This window comes from Balaenoptera physalus (genome assembly GCF_965194825.1).
Source record: "Balaenoptera physalus genome assembly, chromosome: 6".
NCBI lineage: Eukaryota > Metazoa > Chordata > Mammalia > Artiodactyla > Balaenopteridae > Balaenoptera > Balaenoptera physalus.
This window is the reverse complement of record NC_138885.1, coordinates 1,433,657-1,450,430: the sequence shown is the minus strand read 5'-3', so window position 1 is coordinate 1,450,430 and position 16,774 is coordinate 1,433,657. Positions and strand designations below refer to the sequence as shown.

General features: G+C 53.2%; 1 protein-coding gene across 4 annotated transcripts in view; it reads right to left on the bottom strand.

Moving 5' to 3' along the window:
- Window positions 1-16,774, bottom strand: part of GLI2 (GLI family zinc finger 2) — a 246,916-nt gene that overhangs the window by 50,626 nt on the left and 179,516 nt on the right. For all 4 annotated transcript variants that reach the window (XM_082466363.1, XM_082466360.1, XM_082466361.1 and 1 more), the window contains one exon: window positions 13,437-13,542. In XM_082466363.1, coding sequence (XP_082322489.1) covers window positions 13,437-13,495 — 59 coding nt within the window. In that variant the 5' untranslated portion in view covers window positions 13,496-13,542. The remainder of the gene's footprint in view (window positions 1-13,436; window positions 13,543-16,774) is intronic.

Genomic DNA, 16,774 nt, shown 5'->3' with positions numbered 1-16,774 from the left:
TGTACACATGAAACTAACACAATATTGTAAATCAACTATACTTCAATAAGACAAAATCACCATGCTGGGACCTCTGGGATCAGGGAGGGAGCGTGGACACTGACTGCAGCCTACAAACAGTATACAAGGTGCTGGAGCAGAAAGAGGGGTGGGAAGGAAAGGATTCATTCACTCTGCTGGGGCAATCTGAGAAGGCTTCCCGCAGGAGGTGGCATCTGAGCTGGGCCTCGACTCTCACAGGGGAATGGAAAGGAGGCAGTGAGTGGTGCAGGCTTGGTGTTTCGAGACAGGAGAATAGCTGAAAAAAGGGCAGGTCAAATCGGGGAATAGGTAGCAGAGTCCTAGGGCTGAAGGTCAGACCAGACAGCTGGGTGGGGGGAGAACATGTGGGGAAAACCATGAAGCAAATGTTGGTAACCTGAGCCGGGTTTTAACAGGAACTTCCTGTCACCCAGACACTTCATCATGGGAGCAAAGAGAGTGGGCACAGACTGGGAGAGGATATTTGCACCAGAGATAACCAACCACAAAATGAGTAGCCTTAATATATAAAAAGCTTAGTCAAATCAATAGGAAAAAGACAACTCCATAGAAAAATGGGCAAAATAGCTGAACAGGCATTTCACGAGCAGGAAACATTATTGGCCAAGAAACATATGAAAGGATGTAGTCAGCATCATTAGTGATATGGGAAATTAAAAAATCGAATCACAGGAGATGCCATTTAAGCAAAAATTAAAATGTGGATGACATCACCCTGATAACAAGGATGCGGAGCAGGCTGAGCCCTCAAACACTGCTGGTGGGAGTGGCTCGGCAAAAAGTCTGGCAACATCGAGGAGGGTTAAAACGTGACTACACCATGACTCAGCAATTTCGTTCTCAAACACACATTTATTCTAAGGAATGGGTGGTACGTGAGGCCTGGAGGATGGTGCTAGAGCTTTCACTGCAACGATGTTCAAAATAGCAAAAGCACAGACGCATCCCAGGTGCCTGTCAGTCCAGACTGCTTCAGAGCAGTGAGAATTAACGAATTAAGAGCCCCACGCACCAATGGGATGACTCCCTGGAACATTCCATGACCCGTGAAAACCAGGTTCCCCAAGAATCCATCTGCAATGATTCTATTTATATAGAATAGAATTGCTCTATTTATATAAAGCACACAGAGCAAACCCAATGTATTATTACAAGAGTCAGACATCAGGTACAACTGTTACAGACGCAGGGGGTGATATCTCCAAGTCCCAGAGGGTGGTGGAGGGGGAGCCCCGGGGCAGGACCCTGGAGGGCCACACGGGGCCTCAAAGGTGCTGGCACATCCCCCGTTCTCGGGCAGAGCAGGGGACAATGGTCATTAATACTCTTTACATCGTAACCATGCTTTTACTATCCTTTTGTACGTCTTCAGTGTAATAAGATCAGATTTTTAAAAAGGATGGCTGGGTAGAAGCTGGCCTCTGGTTAGAAGCCGGCCGAGCGGACGGGGGTTCTGGGGTGGGGAGTGGAGAGACCGCAGGGCTGTTGTGGAGAACCTGTGTGGGCTGCTAGAAGGGTTTGAGGGTCCAGTGATTGTCTCCGGGGTCACCCAGTGGGCTCATCTTGGCCGCTCCAGCTCTCTGCTGCCAGGTTCCCTCCCAGCCAGCCCCAGAGCATAACTCTAACCCTAACCCTGCTCTGCGACCGACACACATCTGTATACATATGCAATCCTTCCGACCCTCCGCTCACCCCGTTCCCATCCCAGACATGCACGTTCCGCCAGACCTAGCTGAGCGCCAGCTCTCAGCTGTCACTCCCCGAGCAGGGCAGACCCATAATAAAGAAATCACTGTGTTCAGCTGATGAAGAGCAGATTTCTTACTAAGTAAACACTGATGTTTTGGTAGGGAAATTAGGTTATAAAATTGCACCTACAAAGGAGGCCATACAGATGGACTTGGTTAAGCTCTAGCCACACAGGCAACGGGGGTTAATTCAGTCACCCACCCTTTATCACACTTTCTTCTCCTCGGAGCACAAGGTTGGGAAGGTGATCAGTTTTTTCAAACATACAAACCCCAAAACGCAGAAGAAACAAGAGTAAGTTATCAGACACTTTTCTCCTAGCAAAGTGATGACTTGTGCAGAGCTGGGGGGTGGAGGGGGAGGTGGTGGGCTCCGTCCACCTGTCTGGGGAGCCGGGCGATTAGCCATCCCCCGCCCAGGTACCTGAGGTGTGAGTTAGCCTCTGGGTATGTGGGTCCTGCATCTGTAAGAGGAGCCACCCTTGGCTGAGCACAGCTGAGCAGAATCTTCCAGAAAGTCACGGCTTTATGGGGACGGTCCCATCACAGGGCAAATGCAGGGGGCTGGAGGGGGAGCCACAGATGGGAGTGAGACACTTGGTCTTGGGGTTGGGGGAGGGGCTTCGTTAGGCTTCCCTAGGGATCTGGGCTTAAGCAAGGAGAACAGGCCTGGGCGGAGGGTGGGCTACATGCAGGGAAACTCCTCCACGGTGAGAATTCTTCCACTCTGGCCTGGCCAGCCAACGGGGGTGTGTGGAATTTCCTTTCCTGGATGGCTGTCAAATCGAGATGGATAATCCCAAATAGTTTAGATAAGACATCTCGTCTTCTTAGAGGTGGGTGGGCTGTCAATTTCTACCCAGCTTTGGAGTCCATTAGTGTGTGCTTTGAAAAGGGCCCGGGAGTCGAGGCCCCTTACTGGAACAAGGGCAACTCTGGGGCTAGCAGTGGGATGGGCAGAGGCAGGCCTCCGTGCCTTCGTGCTGACAAATGCTTTCCGCTCCTGGTTTCCTGGTGCTCTGGGTTCGCCCGACCCCTCCTCTCCCACCTGCACACCACTCTGTAACTGCTCGATTTCCCCCCCTCCCCCTCTCAGGCCATGAGATGGCTGTGAGTACCCAGACTGCACCTCCTTGGACCGTATCCCCGGTACAAGGCTGGCACATCACAGGCACTGGGTGAGTGTCATGAAATGAACAAGTGCTAAGAACTTCCCCACTGAGTGAAGCAACAAGTAAACGCTACTTTGCTTATGTGGGACAGGTCAAGTTCACATTTCAGAAATACAGCTCCTGGAAGAGGAAGATGAAGGAAGGGACTCACATGGTGCCGGACATATTTCTTCCCCGTGGGCCCCAGGGCACATAATTGGTACAGCGATGCTGGCTGCAGTGATGGAGGCTTGGAGAATGGCTGCAACAGGACTCAGGGGCAGAGCACTGCTCACGAATTCTCTCAACCAGTGTGGACCAAGGCTGGCAGGAGTGACCCCGAGTGATAGCACTTGGGACACAGATAAATCCAGCAAGAATGAATTAGGCTCAATAAACGGATGCATTCTGGGCACCAGCAGCAGCTTCCACCCGGAGTGAATGACACGGATGCAGACAGTGGGAAAAGACCCCCCCACCCTCAAAGGCCAATCTGTCCACCAACACCTGAAATTTTACTGTTAGTGATTAATTCCTTTGGATTGATTACAGCAAAGATAACAGCAAAGATAACCGTAGCCCTAAGACCTACAATGAGATGCCTCTTCCTCTCCGAGGATAATCACAGCATAGAGAAGAGCTCAGGCTTGAGGGTCAGATCTCACTTTCTGGCTGAGTGATCTTGGCAAGCCCTTAAATTCCGGAAACCTCCAATTTTCTGCTCTATGAATGGGGGAGAATATCACCCACCTTACGGGGCACTGAGAGGACTGGATATAATATCATCTGCCCAGCACCCAGCAGAGTGCCTGGAATGAAATGTGGGTTTCCTTCTGGTGTCAACAGGAGAGTGGAAAGAGCAAGCCATTGTCCAGCAACCACTGGGCACCAGGACCTGTCCTCTGTGCTTTATACTCACTCACTCACCTAATTCTCACAAGCGCCCCACGTGGGCTACTGTTTTGTCTCCATTTTAGAGACGGGGAAACCGAGGCTCTGGAGGTTAACAGCCCGCCCAAGGATGTCAAGGGTATATAGATGGCATAGGACTTGAACTCTGGCCCCACCCTGTTCTCCTACATCCTGGGGGTGTGGGATGGGAACTGCCCAAGATGACGGGGGCCCAGCGGGTCCGGAGGGGAACCAGGAAGATCACCTCTCAACCCTGCAGGACCTTTCCACCGGGCAGTGCCTCCCCATGTCTGCTCTGTGCACCCTCCCCTGCTGTAGGCCCGCCTCATTTCTGCACATCAAGATTTGCTTCACTCCCGGAGCCCCTCCTGCCCTCGGCTGACCACACTTTGCTCTCTGCAAAGCCCAGAGTCAAGCAGCAACCCTTCTGCGAGGGCCGGCGCTCAGCAAAGATCAAAGAGCGGGCCGCCTTATCAGACACGCTCCTCGTTAAACTTTTACGGGCAGATTCCATTATAAATGAGCTGTCTGACCCATGACGCTGAGCACGATCCTGGAGCTGGGGATCTGAAGCTCTCAGAGGAGAGAGGCTTCTGCAGAGGGGTCAGGGAGGAGAAGAGCCCTCTAGGGTCAAGCTGCCCGGGTTCAAGTCCCCGCTGTGCTACTTACTAGCAGAATGTCCCTGGAGACAGCGGTCACCCTCGCCGTGCCTCAGCTTCCCCACATATCCAGCGGGAGTGACATGCTGCCTTTCTATGTGGTGCTGATGAGGGTCGGGTGACATAATCCAGAGGGCTGGACACAGGCTGCTGTGGCTGCGTTTCAGTTAGCCTGAGCCCAGCATCCTGCCACCTAGAGACAGGAAGGGACCTGCCTGGAGGTCTCTCTGAGGGCCACGCCCATCACCGGGAGCCAAGGCTCCACATCTGTCTGTCACTCGGCCCTCAGACAGCCGAGGGAGGAGGGCGAGCTGCCCTACAACTGCGTAGTCCTGGGCTTTTCTGGACTCCGTGTCCACCTGCCAGGCAGTTCCTCTGAAGATGCGGTCAGCCACGTGGCTTTTAAGGAGCGCTCCCTGCAACCGGGAGCCCGCCCAGCATCTTGGCCCGGGATCCAGGCGGACATGCCCTTTGGAAGTTTCCTCCTTTCTTCCATCTGTCGCTTGGCAAAAGCACGCACATTTGCAGAGGGCAGAGAACGGTCTTCTCGAAACACAAACAAAGCCGGTCCTCTCTGAACCGTGAACCTGGCATGCTGGGCCAAGAATCAAGAAGAAAATCTTCACGTATCTTTCTGCCCCCCTCGGTGGCTGGCTGAGGACAGAGCTGTCAGGGGCCCAGGGCAACGCAGGTGAGTCGCAAGCCGAGCTGACTGCGTGTTTAGTACTCTCACAACGAGCCGGTGCCGTCCTGATGGAACACTGACCTTGGCAAAAGCCATCTTCAAATCCCCCTAGACCTGACCATTCGTGAGCTCAGCCAGCAACAGCCAAGAAACTACCTTCTTGAGGGAAGTGGGGAGGACCATCCCCACTGATACGCAGTCGCCAGGACGAGGCAGGGTCCGGCCGTCCGGCACAGCTCTGGTGGGGGTGGGGGTGGGCAGTGTACACGCGTGACGGAGTGGCCAGAAGATGGTGGGAAGCAGAGGCCTTCACACCCACCGGCTGGCACTCCTTAAAGTACCCAGGACTTTATTATTTTTTTTAATTTTATTTATTTATATTTATTTATTTATTTATTTATTTATTTATGGCTGTGTTGGGTCTCCGTTTCTGTGCGAGGGCTTTCTCTAGTTGCTGCAAGCGGGGGCCACTCTTCATCGCGGTGCGCGGGCCCCTCACTATCGCGGCCTCTCGTTGCGGAGCACAGGCTCCAGACGCGCAGGCTCAGTAGTTGTGGCTCACGGGCCCAGTTGCTCCGCGGCATGTGGGATCTTCCCAGACCAGGGCTCGAACCCATGTCCCCTGCATTGGCAGGCAGATTCTCAACCACTGCGCCACCAGGGAAGCCCCCAGGACTTTAAAGTACGTGTGGACTTTCCAAGAACTGATGGCTAAGTCCCGGAGCCATCTGTCCCTAGCAAGAGCCCTGCCCCCTTCCTTCTCCGTGCAGGGTGGCCTTGGCTGCGACGGCTGGAGCACTGCTCACCAATTACAGCTCAGGATCGGGTGATCTTCAGGTCCAGAATCCAGGCAGGTGCTGGGGGTCGTGGATGTCAGAGGTCAGGTACGGAGACCGGCAAGTGGAGAGCGGCGGGGGACTGTCCTCCCTATGGTTGAGATGCTGTGTCCGTCCCCTTCTCCCCCACCCCCTCCAGCATGCGCACCTCCTTCCGCAGACTGGGAATATGAAGAGATTTAGGTCAACTCGTGGGTATCTGTGAGTGGGTGATGAGGAGGAACCAGGGGATGTTTAACACCCATACTGTAGAGCGGTTATCATGGAGAGAAAAGGCCTAAAGGCCTGCTAGCTCTGACTCTGGACAACCAAATCACAGCTCTGGGCCCGCTTTCTTGGGTATAAAGTTAGCAGGGTGGCCCCTAACTCTGGCCTGTGGGTGTCTATAAACAGGCGTATTCCCAGGTCTCACCTTAGCCTGAAAGAGCCAGAACTTCTGGGGTCGGGGCCTAGGAATGTGCATCTTTCAGACACATCCTAGTTCAGATTTTCAGCCAGGTTTGAGAACTGCTCCACGAGCTGGTGTCTCTAACCCTTCTGGACTGCGAGCAGTTGGAACTGGTCCTCTCTGAAGCCCCAGGGCAGGGCTCGGATGGGAAGGACCTCACAGGCAGGGTGAGGAGTTGAGGACCTACCCAGTCTCCTGCACCAGGAACACAAGCTTCTACCCTCCCTGCAAACACGTGAGCTGGTCCTGGCCCAAGGCAGCCCTGACTCCTGCACACACCGAGGAGGTAGGGGGGCTCCAGCTGAGGGCCTTGCCATGCCCCGCCTCAGCCTTGGTCCCCACGTTCCCTGCTGAGCCTGCTTCCAAGGGGCAGGGGCAGGAGGGGATCCAAAGAGCTGTTCCCTGCTAGCGGTTACCAGGTGATGGAGAGACTGCGGGACTCTCCCCTGCCCTTGAGATCGGACTCTCGGAGACTCAGGAGCATGTCCCCACGGGGGGGCAGTGTCACGGGAAAACCACACCTGACCAGCAAGATCATCCCCCAACCATCTGTCTCCCCACCACCTGTGATTTATGCAGGTGGCAGGTGCCGCTCCACGAGTCCAGTTTCATTTACCCTTCTGAAACCATCTGAGCATTAGTAAGCCATGCAAGGCCGGTGGTGGGTTTGTACTTCCAGGAAGGTAGCTCTGGAGAGGGCTGGGGGGCGGGTGTCTAATAGGGAGCCGTCCAGATGGGCGGCACGGGGTGGGTTTCCACACCCTGGACCCACCGCCTGCTCCTCCCACGTGTAGCTGCCTGTTTGGGCCGGTGTGCGGGCAGCCCTGGCCCGGCTCCTCCTCTGTCCCAACCACAGTGACAGCTGTAGCCGGTGTCCTTCCCATGCCCCCCACTTCTCCAACAGCTCCTATGGTTACCCTGAAAAAGAACCGGTCCACTCCCCCTGCTCCTGGCTGCCAAAAGGGTAAAGTCCAAATGCCTCAACTAGGGGGAAAAAGGACCCCTCCTCCCGCCATCCCCATTCTCCACCTTCCCACGGCCCGGCCCCCAGACAGCATCCTCTTCCAAGGTCACGCCATGGCCTGCTTCTGCCACAATGAACCTCCATCTCTAATAACGACAGTAATCACAATCCTCCTTAACATCTACTGCATGTTTCCAAACTGTTCTAAATGCGCTCTTCGTATTACCCCATTTAATTTTCCAAATAACTCAGTAGATGGGGTAGGTACTATTATCACGCGCTTTTACAGATGAGAAAACAGGTTCATTCGTTCAGGCTGGTCAGGTAGTCACATCCCAAGGCTGGTGCGTCCAGCGCTGGGGTTCAAGCCCAGGTGGCCTGGCAGGGCCGGGGGCGGAGCGCTCCGCCCGGAGCCACGCCCAACGCGGCCAGGCGAGCCAATGGGCAGTGGTCCCGGGCGCCGAGCAGCCGCAGACGCTCTGGCGACAGGACGGGAGACGACACCGCACGTCATTTGCTGCGCAACATCTGCGTGATTAGACGTGTTTGGCGCCGGCGAGGAGGAGCGGCTACAGCAGGGGCTTGAGGGATCGGGCTCTGCGCCAGGCTCCGACCACACTGATTACCGAAGCCACAGCCAGGGGGCCCGTTTTCCTCCCAGGCTTTACCCTGTTTCCCACCCGGGGCACCCACCTGGGGGGATGAAGGGGTGGGCTTTCCAGGGCCCGAGGTTAGCCCTGAACACGTGCTGTGTACCCCCTGTGGCCTGGGCAGGAGCCAACGGCCTCCAGGATAACGTAGAGTTGCTGGGAGCGCACCCCAGCCAGAGGCGGGCTATGTGGGGTGGGGGGCTGGGGTGCTGGGCCCCTCAACCCTGGAGTGGAAGCAAGCAGGCCCACCGTGCAAGGGTGGCCTGGGAGAGTCGGTGCACCCCTCTGAGCCTCAGCCTCTGCATCGGTGAGATGCATACTACAGCCCCATTTCCCGGGGCCGTCAGGAGGGTCACCTAATAGCGCACAACCAGGCTGCAGTGCAGACCTGGCCCCTGCAGGCCCTGCACAGATGATTGACACCTTTTATTGTCTTCTGCTGGGTGATGCCAGACTTAGCACTGGGGCTTGGTGATCACAAATGAGCCGAATAATGACACGCAGAGATGTCCGTGTTCTAATCCGGGAACCCCTGAATGCCACCTTCTATGGGAAAAGGGACTTTGTAGATGAAATTGAGTTAATGATTGTGAGACAAGAAGGGGGTCCTGGATTTCAGGGCCCTAAAAGCAATCACTGTCATCCTTATAAGAGAGGCAGAGGGAGAAAACTCCTGCAGATGAGGAAGAAGGTGATGTGAGAAAGAAGCAGGAGGCAAAAAGGCGGTGTGGTGAGGGGCAGGGATCACGGGCCAAGGAGTGCAGGCAGCCTCCAGAAGCTGCAAAAGTCAAGGAAATGGGTCCTCTCCAGGAGCCGGAAGCTTCCAGGAGGAAATCAGCCCTGCCAACACCTTGATTTTAGGCCCAGAAGACTGACTTCTGACTTCTGTCCCCCACAGCTCTCTGAGAGTACATCTGCATTGTTTTAAGCCACCAAGTTGGAGACAGGCAGTTACAGCAGCAGGAAACAGCCCTACAAGTAAAGAGCCAGTGAGTGACAAGGCCATTTCCACAGGCCCGCAGCCCTCCCCTGCTGCCTGCCACCTCTACTTCCTGCTTCTCTGGGTGCCCCACCCATTCTCTGTCCCTCACTGGCCAGGAGGGAAGCAGGCCCCGGGACGGGACATGGCCTGTGTCCAATCCTGACCTGGGGAATGGCAGAGCCTGGAGAAAACTCGGGGCGGTCCACCTCCCGGCCACAGCTCTCTACTAGCCCGGGGAGTGACAGTACTGAGGGCCCCTGACTCAGTGCCAAGGTCCTGCCTGCAGCCGGAGCATCTCAAGCCTGTAATGTGTGTTAAAAACACACGATGAGGGCTTCCCTGGTGGCGCAGTGGTTGAGAATCCGCCTGCCAATGCAGGGGACACGGGTTCGATCCCTGGTCCGGGAAGATCCCACATGCCACGGAGCAACTAAGCCCGTGCGCCACAACTACTGAGCCTGTGCTCTAGAGCCCACGAGCCACAACTACTGAGCCCACAGGCCACAACTACTGAAGCCCGCACGCCTAGAGCCCGTGCTCTGCAGCGAGAGAAGCCACCGCAATGAGAAGCCTGTGCACCGCAACGAAGAGTAGCCCCTGCTTGCCACAACTAGAGAAAGCCCGCATGCAGCAACGAAAACCCAATGCAGCCAAAAATAAATAAATAAATTTATTTAAAAAACCAAAAAAAAAAAACAAACGGCGGGCCCATCCTAGAGTCTCTGACTCAGCAAGTCTGGGCTGGGGCCTGAAACGGTGGGCCCATCCTAGAGTCTCTGACTCAGCAAGTCTGGGCTGGGGCCTGAGCCTCTGCATTGCTAGCAGGCTCCCTGGGGAGGCGGCTGGTCCAGAGGTTTGGGGGCAGTGCCCTAGCAAAGGGCTAGGTGAGCTTTCAAGAAGGAATCGTCTGGACCCGTGCAGGCGACCTGTGGTCATACACGTGCTCCCAAGAGCGAGGCCAGCATGCGGCCGAGGGCCGGGGCTCAGGAGGCGGTAATTAGATTTCAAACTCTCTCACTCCCTCAGTGGAGGCCCTAAGGATGAATTATTTAACCTCTCTGTGCTGCCTCAGTTCCTTCATCTGTAACATGGGGCTGACATGAAATGCACATCTTTTAGGGTTGAGAGGATTAAGTAAGATGAACACAGGAAGTGTTTACAGCAGAGTCTGTCCACAAGGTCAGAGTTATTTCGAGAAACGGCAGTCGTCAATGGTGACGTCGTCTTACATCTCTGTCGTTGCCCCTAGGTATGTGGGGACATGGGAGCCAGGATGCTCCCCTGCAGGGACGCACACCTGCCTGCACGCTCCCCAGGGAGCTCTCAGCAGTGCGCATGTCTCTGACCAGCACAGGGCCCCTTGCGGGGAGCACTTCGCTGCAGGCCTGCCGTGCCCAGGATCTGTGTCACGGAACCAGCCAAACAGTTCTCAAGAGCAGAAAATCAGCTACTCCAACCCCCTCCTGGAAAGGGACTCAGCTTCCTTGATAGTCATAGGATTCTCAGATGCCACCAACTGAGCAATTTTGGGGTGATCCACCAGCTCTAAGAGTACGCACCTTCCAGAAGCCGCCTGAGCTGTGGTCTCAGCCACCTGCAGCTGGAGAAGCGTGGGAGGTGGGCAGAGGGCTGAAATGGCCCCACCGTCCACCAGCGGGACACAGGCCTATCAGCAGCAGGCCTTAGTCAAGTGAGAACCAGCTACATGCACCAAAATAAAACGCAAAGATCCCAACATGACACAGGGGACAACTTGAAGGAACTCCCAACGCACAAATCTGGGACAGTTTGAACAACACAATAAATAGTGACAGCAATAGAGTATAACTCACAGAAGAGGACAAATATCCACACACTAATTTGACACAGATAAATGATCAAATAAACAGAGAAATGGGGGAGAAGGGACAGCTCTTCCTACAGTAGAATTCCAATCGATAAATGTGGAAGGAATCACGGAAATAGAAAATTACCATTTAGCAAATACTAGACGTTGCTGTTTTTGGCAAGAATCATCAATGGATGTTCAAGTGAGTGGGTGAAAATATGAGAAATAGGAATTTACATATTACCCAAGTATTGTCCCACAAGGGACTTGTAATTACAAAGGGATGAACTTTAAAGTGGAGAAACCCAGCAGACATCACCGTAAGCAAACGATCAAAGTTAGCCATCTCCAGGGATGAGAAGTATGGTCGTCATGGGCCCCAACACGATGCACTAGGAGGGCACAGCACCACTTCTATGGGAGTATGCCCCCAATGCATCATCTGAATTTATCAGGAGGCAACACCAGGCAAACCCAAATCGAGGACATTTTATACAGTAACTGGCCTTTCCTCTTCAAGTGTCAAGGTCATACGTAAATTTGTGCAGCCACTTCAAAGAACAGCATGGCGGTTCCTCAAAAAACTGAAAACAGAGTTGCCATATGATCCAGCAATCCCACTCCTGGGCATATATCTGGACAAAACTCTAATATGCACCCCAATGTTCATAGCAGCACTGGTTACAACAGCCGAGACATGGAAACAACCTAAGTATCCATCAACAGATGAATGGATAAAGAAGATGAGATACATACATACAATGGAATACTACTCAGCCATAAAAAAGAATGAAATAGTGCCATTTGCAGCAACACGGATGGACCAAGAGATTGTCATACTGAGTGAAGTAAGTCAAACAGAGAAAGACAAACACCATATGATATCACTTATATGTGGAATCTAAAATACGACACAAATGAACTTATCTATGACACAGAAACAGACTCACAGACAGAGAACAGACTTGTGGTTGCCAAAGGGGAGGGGGTGGGGAAGGATGGAGTGGGAGTTTGGGGTTAGCAGATGCAAACTAGTATCTAGAGAATGGATAAACAACAAGGTCCTACTGTATAGCACAGGGAACTATATTCAATATCCTGTAATAAACCATAATGGAAAAGAAAAAAAAAGTGTCAAGGTCATGAAAGGCAAGAGAGACTGAGCCATGTCCTGGATTAAAGATGACGAAGGAGTTATGACAACTAAATGCAAGGGCTAAATCCTGAACATGGAAAAAAAGGACATCCACAGGCAACTGACCAAATTTAGATAAGATTTATGAGTTAGTTAATAGCACTGGACCAGTCTTTGGTTATGTAAGAAGTGAACGTTTGAGGAACCGGGTGAGGGTATACGGGAAATCTTTGCACTATTTTTGCAACTTTTTTATATGTCTGAGATTATTGCAACATACAAGACAGCTTGAAAAAGCACACAGAAGTCCCAGATTTGCTTTGTCTGGGGTGAGCAGCGGGTGCCCCAAAACAGGAGTCACCTGCCCCCCTCTCAGGCACAGGGCTTTGAATATAGTGGGGTCTTAGTGAGTTTTGACTGACTTTATTCCAGCAGGAGCTGGGAGAGGGAGCAGGGTCTGTCTTCAATGGGTGGAATGCATGGAGGGTGTCGATGGCTCTCAGAGCAAAGCTCAGAGCCCACTGGACAGAGTGTGAAGACACCTCATTCCAATGCTACAGTGTGGCAGGAATCCAGGGAAGGACCCCCACTCAGGGTGGGCTCCCAGCAGGAGGTGGCCCCTGAGCTGAGGCTTCGGGACTCTGGAGGAGGTGGTCAGGAGGAGGGGCCGTTCCAGGCAGGTTGGGCAGTAGAGGCTGAGACCCAGGTCCAGGTGGGCTAGAACCATAACGGCAGCTTGGTGTGGACAGGTCGGGTGTCTGGGTCAAGAGGCAGGTGTGGGGCGCAGTGGAGATACCGGGGGTGGGGTGAAGGATTCAGGCTCTCTCCTGGAAGCAAAATGGATGAGGTAGCGAGGGGTCTTGGAGTCATAAAGACCAAGAAAAGTGACATCAGCTACGGGCTCCGAGACCCTGGGTGGGAGTGAAGAGGGGCAGGGACAGGTCTAGAGAGAGACACACAGGGGACACACGCCTTCACTGGGGGGTCTTAAAGCAGGGAGTAGGAGAGGCCCCAAAGAATAACCTTGAGCTTGTCCTTATCAGTAGGGTTACCCTGTAATTCACTGTCCAAACTGGGATACTTGAGAGCATGAAGGGGGGGGGCACTATGAATGATTATGTTGGGACAACGTCGATCCAAAGTCACAGTACTTATATGGGGACTTTGGTCGGCAGGGCGTCCCCACTGCCTGGATGGGGGAAGAGCCTCAGGGCGCTTGTGGACACACCAGGACCCCCTGCATCCTTGGAAGCCGTGATGTGGGAGATGGGTGCGCTTCCTGCTCAGGTAACCAGAGGGGAGCTGGGGTTCACACCCCACAGTCCCCCTTCACACGGGTCAGCGCACGCCGGGGTGACAGAGGTGGACGGAGGCAGGGGCGGCAGGTGGAACTTACCCGTGCACACCGTGGACAGGGTGAGGCTCGTAATGGTACCTTCCCTCCTGGTGTCGCATGTCAATCGGGAAGGGGGCGTGGAACGGTGGCAGGAGATGTGTCGGCACTGCAGAGGGGAGAGAGAAACAGGACTTCAGAAACTTTTCCCCTCCCTCGAAAAGCACTTTTCAAAGGGCTTTAAAGCTCAATGAATTTCAGAGCAGCAGCGCTCAGGACAGGGGGGCTCCGGGGTGCCCGGCTATCACACACCCACAAAGGGGGATGAATAAATAATCAAAGTCAGCCCGGGAACCCTACACCCTTCACATAAAAGACCCCCAACTGCGCTCTTGACAAAGACAAGCAGCTAAGCGCTCTTTGAACTCGGGGAGATGACAGACTTGGCCGCAAATCAGGGCTGACAGAGCTGACAGAGGCTTCTGCCCATCCTGGCCTTGGCCGGGTGTGGTGCCCGCAGCCCCGGGGCGCAGCCTCCGGACGCTACGGTCCCCCACGCTGGAGACACTGACCTAGAACTGTCTGTGGAGGCAGGGCCAGCTCCCGGCTGTGGCCAGCCTCAGGCAGGCCAAGTGCCACCGAGCCCCGTCCTGTGGGCAGCCCACGGTGGACACCTCTGTGGGTCTGTGAATGCTCCAGCTCTCAATGTGCATTACGGACCCCAAGTGCGCTGGCCCCCGGGATGCCGACGCTGACACGTGAGACCTGGTTGCCAGAGCGCGTCGGCCTCCTGTCTGCACTTGGCCTGTCCTCCGCAAATCATGATACTTGTAGGATGCTCTTTGCTAATTTAAAAAAAAAAAACAATTCCTGGGTACCCTGGAGGCAAGCATAATTATAGGCCTTAGGAAAACAAGGCTCTTTAAAAAGTAGTTACACGGGGAAAAGGGCTAAGATTTCTCAGTCAGCTCTCGCCCAGGCTGAGGGCCACAGGCCAGTGAGGCTGAGCGTTGAGTCTGAATTACTCAAGAGGTTAAAGAAATCCGGTGGGTTCGTTTTCCACGCACACAGGTCAGCTGACTGCCAGGCCTATGGTGATAAATGCACACAGATAATGCTGCCTACTGTGTCTGTGCAAGCAGATCCTGGTATTGTAAGCACTACGAATTCCTTTTTTATTGTGGTAAAATACATATAAAATTTACCATTTTAAACCATGGTTAAGTGTATAATTGAGTGTGCTACCACCATGCATCCCCAGAACTCTTTCCATCATCCCCAACTGAAACTGTCCCCATTAAACACCAACTCCCTCTCCCCCTCCCCTGGCCCCTGGCGACCACCACTCTGCTTTCTGTCTCTATGGATTTGACTACTCTGGGAACCTAGTATGAGTGGAATCACACAGTATCTCTTGTCTCGTGGCTGGCTGATTTCACTTCACGTCCCCAGGGTTCATCCACTGTGGCATGTGTCCGAATTTCCTTTTTTTTTTTTTAATATATTTTTATTGAAGTACAGTTGATTTACAATTGTGTTAGTTTTTGCTGTACGGCAAAGTGATTCAGTTATACATATATATATATTCTTTTTCCTATTCTTTTCCATTATAGTTTATCACAGGATATTGAATATAGCTCCCTGTGCTATACAGTAGGACCTTGTTGGTTATCCATCCTATATATAACAGTTTGTATCTGCTAATCCCAAACTCCCAATCCATCCTTGCCCCACCCCCCACCCCCTTGGCAACCACCAGTCTCTTCTCTATGTCTGTGAGTCTGTTTCTGTTTCATAGCTAAGTTCATTTATATCGTATTTTAGATTCCACATATAAGTGATATCATATGATACTTGTCTTTCTCTGTCTGACTTACTTCACTTAGTATGATAATCTCTAGGTCCATCCATAACGCTGCAAAGGGCATTATTTCATTCTTTTTTATGGCTGAGTAGTAGAATTTCCTTTTTTAAGGCTGAATAATATTCATTGTATAGATATACCACATTTGGGCTATCCATTCACCTGCCAATGGACACTTGGGTTCATCGCTTATGAATTTTTAACAAGAGGAAACCTTCTTCCTGATGTTTAACCTTAATTTTTACATATTCGATTTTATCTTCCTAATTCCACAATCCTGACACCCTCCACGGTGACTGGGAATAAAGAAAGCAAATCCTCTCACTCTGATTAAATCAACTTGCCAAACCCAGACTCCACAAATCTTGGGCTCCGAGGAAACCTGACACTGGTGCGTTGCCCCATCCCTGCAGTCGGGCGCTCCCTTCCGGGGCTGGTGATTGTGGGAATGACCACCCTCTTCTCCCCTTAGGCCCGTGTCCTCTGAGGAGGTGAGGCTGGGCGTGCAGCTGTGACTCTGAACACGGTGACAGGAGGACCGGCCACCCTCTGGGAGTCACAGACCTGGAGCAAAGCTGCTGCGCACCAGCTGCCTGGCTTCAGGCAAACTCCGTTACGTCTGCATCTCCCTGTGTCCATCCAGAAACAAGGAACACCAACTACTCTTAGGGTTGCCCTGAAGATAAAACGTTCCTGCCGAGAGGTGCTTGTGCACATAAGAAGCACTCTGTACGTGTTACTGCTGATGATGACAATTATTACTAATGTTTGGAGCCCCGCAGTCCATAATCAAACCATGATTACACCATTTACCGGCTGTGGGGCAGGGGACAAGTCACCCTCTGCTCCCTGCAGACCCTGGGGAGGGCGGAGGGCCCGCTCGCCTGCTTACAGCCTGGGAGACAAACTGGGCTTCCCCAAATCCCCAGGGGAGTCAGCAGGGAAGCAGTACTCACCTCCCCAGACCTGCAGGAAAGAGCCTTTATGTTTTTTTTGTTTCTGTTTTTTTTTTTTAAATGCAGCCAGGCAGACCAGATTACAGTATTGTTAACAAAATAAACGTGGTTTGCTTTTGTCTATTTCTGTTTCCCTGCATATCCGAAAGCCCCCTGAGGCAGCCAGGGTAGGTGTTACTGTGCCCATTTCACAGGTGAGGAAATGGAGGCCAAGGGTGATTTCAGCCCAAAGTCATGGGGCTGAAAGACAACAGAGCCAGGAGGGGAATCCAAGGCCCTGGATGGCTGGGCACGGGCTTTTCCCTCTATACCACCCCAGCGAACACTCCGAGGCTCCCTGAGTGCAAGGGTGATTTCAGCCCAAAGTCATGGGGCTGAAAGACAACAGAGCCAGGAGGGGAATCCAAGGCCCTGGATGGCTGGGCACGGGCTTTTCCCTCTATACCACCCCAGCGAACACTCCGAGGCTCCCTGAGTGCAAGGGTGATTTCAGCCCAAAGTCATGGGGCTGAAAGACAACAGAGCCAGGAGGGGAATCCAAGGCCCTGGATGGCTGGGCACGGGCTTTTCCCTCTATACCA